The sequence below is a fragment of the Trachymyrmex septentrionalis genome, unplaced genomic scaffold (assembly GCF_001594115.1).
Source record: "Trachymyrmex septentrionalis isolate Tsep2-gDNA-1 unplaced genomic scaffold, Tsep1.0 scaffold94, whole genome shotgun sequence".
Lineage (NCBI taxonomy): Eukaryota > Metazoa > Arthropoda > Insecta > Hymenoptera > Formicidae > Trachymyrmex > Trachymyrmex septentrionalis.
In genome coordinates this window covers 27,878-30,272 of record NW_017306130.1, presented here as the reverse complement: position 1 = coordinate 30,272, position 2,395 = coordinate 27,878, and the positions used below count along the sequence as shown (strand labels likewise).

Below are 2,395 nucleotides of genomic sequence, written 5' to 3'. Positions count from 1 at the left end.
TCAGATTCTTAAATTGCTATACTATATGATTGTATAAACAAATTTTATTTTTTGCGTGCGTGCATCATCCTTTATCAAACAGTTGGATGAGTGATAATAAAATTATGTGATTACAACAAGTCTTACTTAAACTTTCCTTATGTAATTACAAGTAAACACGTCACAGCTTTCATTTTTCGATGCTACGCCGACAGCCAGCTTGATCAAGTCCTTTATTGATGTGCTCACCGTACTGGTATTGAGTACATTATTTCGTATTCTGTAAGAATGTAAATTAATCGATCAAATTTTCTATCGCGAAGTACAATACTTAGATATTGAGAAAACTTGCATACAGATTGGTAAGATAATATCTTCGATTTGTGTTCAAGATCTCGACGTCTTTTCCGATATCGGACAAGTAATCTTTTTGAATTTCACAAGTTAACCTGGCGACACATCTTGGAGAGATCACAAGTTTGCTGTTTGAATCTTTTTGTATCTGTCCATAAAAAAACAATACTTTTTCTTAGAATTTTGTACACTTTTTCAGAATTTCTATATAAATTTTAAAATTTTTCATAATTTCTATAAATAATTTTATAACTTTTTAGAAAATTTCTCACATTTTTTTTTACAGATAGACACTTTAGAAATTCTATATCCTTTCTAAGAATATTTTTATTCTATAATTTAAAAAAATTAGAAAATCTGATGAAGTTTAAAATATTTTTTTTAAATCTTCACAAATTAAAAATAATAAAAAATTCTTAACAACATTACGAGAATCATTTTCATCAAGACTTACCAAGGTTTTTGCGAGAAGAGAGATTATTACGTACCTTAGCTAAATTTTCCCTCAACATGTACAAAATGTAATCCATTTGGAAATTGGCTTGCTCGTCCTCCGTGAAAGTCTCTGATCTTTTTCTTCTACCAGACACGAAGCCGATTGGCAGAAGAACAGGGTTTGAAGCTAACGCCGCTGCTGCCCCAATCAATGCAACGCCTGCTAAAGCCTTTAACGCTATTGCCTTAATGAATAAATATAATTCTTTCTTTATTTATTCGATCGTTTCCATTTTTAAGTGAAAAATGTTCATCCTCTCCAAATACACACCTTTTGTGCTTGAATATTTCCTTGTGGCGTGCTTGCATCCGGATAACTCGCATCATTTGGGCCGAATTCGTCACCATCGGCCAATGTTCCCGAAATCCCATAGGTGCTGATCGAACCTCCATGTCCAGTTGGTCTACCATAGCCTCCATAACCATTAACGACGTAGCCGTATCCTCCACCGTTTCCCGAGCCATATCCCAAAGTGATGGGTCTATTAGCAGTTTCACTTGCTGGACGTGGTCCATATCTTTTGTTTTCATAAAAATTGATGCGTAAAATGCAATTATAATATATAAATGCAATTAACGTTGGAAGTCTTCTTCCTTTTTCATAAATTAAAAAATTTTTTTAAACATTCGTGACCTTTCGCGTACGATTTTTTAATTCAGCAAAGAGACGTCTTTCTGTCCCTGCCTCTCCCTCTTTCTTTCAAGCCTTCTTTGAGTTAATACAGAAGGCGATGGAGATTAGCGGAAAATTTATGATCGCGGGAAGTTGGATAAATTTACCTGTCTCCCAACTGACTTCCTGCGTAGACTCCGCTTCCGCTTCCTCCACCGGGTCTATCGCCGTTTCCGATGGAACCTGGAGGCCGACCTTGCGTTTGCCATCCGTATCTGAAAGGAAACTTTGCGTTTCCTAAAATATTTTCATACGTGACAGATAACTTTTATCATTACCTATCAATGGGTTGACGCTCGTTATGGGAGGAATACCGTCCGGTCTCTGAAGAAATCCTGTTGTAATTATAATCCGGTCGTGCAAATCCGCTGGAACTGTACTTAGAACTGCAGCAGCTGGAACTTGCAAATAAAAATATTTCAAATAATTCGCGTTGTTGACGAGCTGTCATTAAATTGTTTTTATTGTTACGTTTTAAGTTTAAGATTAACGTTTAAAAAGAAAAAACTACGATCAAATCGAAAATATATTGACTTATCTCTTTCGAGACTCGAGTCGCGATGTAAAACGGTTCTCGGTTTCTTGTCCGTTTTTTTTGTTCCTTCGTCGTCGATGTTATCCAGAGCAAGCTCCGACAAGTTTTTACCACGAATGGCATTTGCCAAGAATTTGTCTTCCGAATTGGAGAGGTTCTTTGAATTTTCGTTCGTCGTCGTATTATCACTTTTCTCCGCTAACGTACAACAAACACCGAAGATGATAGAGAGAATTAGAACGTGCGCCATTGTCGCGAGCATTTCACTTGCTGTCCGAGTTCAAAATGTTCCGGATATCGAGTATCAAGTACTATACGCGAGTAGTTCCGATGTTGCAAGAAGTCCGACGAGCATTCGT

At 36.5% G+C, this 2,395-nt stretch overlaps 1 protein-coding gene across 1 annotated transcript; it reads right to left on the bottom strand.

The window, feature by feature from the left end:
- Positions 1 to 2,395, bottom strand: LOC108756086. Its single transcript, XM_018499646.1, has 7 exons — positions 2,040 to 2,395; positions 1,780 to 1,903; positions 1,609 to 1,716; positions 1,100 to 1,346; positions 822 to 1,013; positions 336 to 481; positions 1 to 259 (listed from the first exon to the last, which is right to left on the bottom strand). The coding sequence occupies exons 1-7, from the start codon at positions 2,296 to 2,298 to the stop codon at positions 127 to 129; spliced, it is 1,209 nt and encodes a 402-aa protein (XP_018355148.1). The 5' UTR covers positions 2,299 to 2,395; the 3' UTR covers positions 1 to 126.

Excerpts from the sequence above, each read along its gene's own strand:
- LOC108756086 (XM_018499646.1), bottom strand. The coding sequence starts at position 2,298 with ATGCTCGCGACAATGGCGCACGTTCTAATTCTCTCTATCATCTTCGGT. Across the intron at positions 1,347-1,608 it reads GGAAGTCAGTTGGGAGACAG|ATATGGACCACGTCCAGCAA; the intron begins GTAAATTTATCC and ends TGAAAACAAAAG. Across the intron at positions 1,014-1,099 it reads GAAATATTCAAGCACAAAAG|GCAATAGCGTTAAAGGCTTT; the intron begins GTGTGTATTTGG and ends TTATTCATTAAG.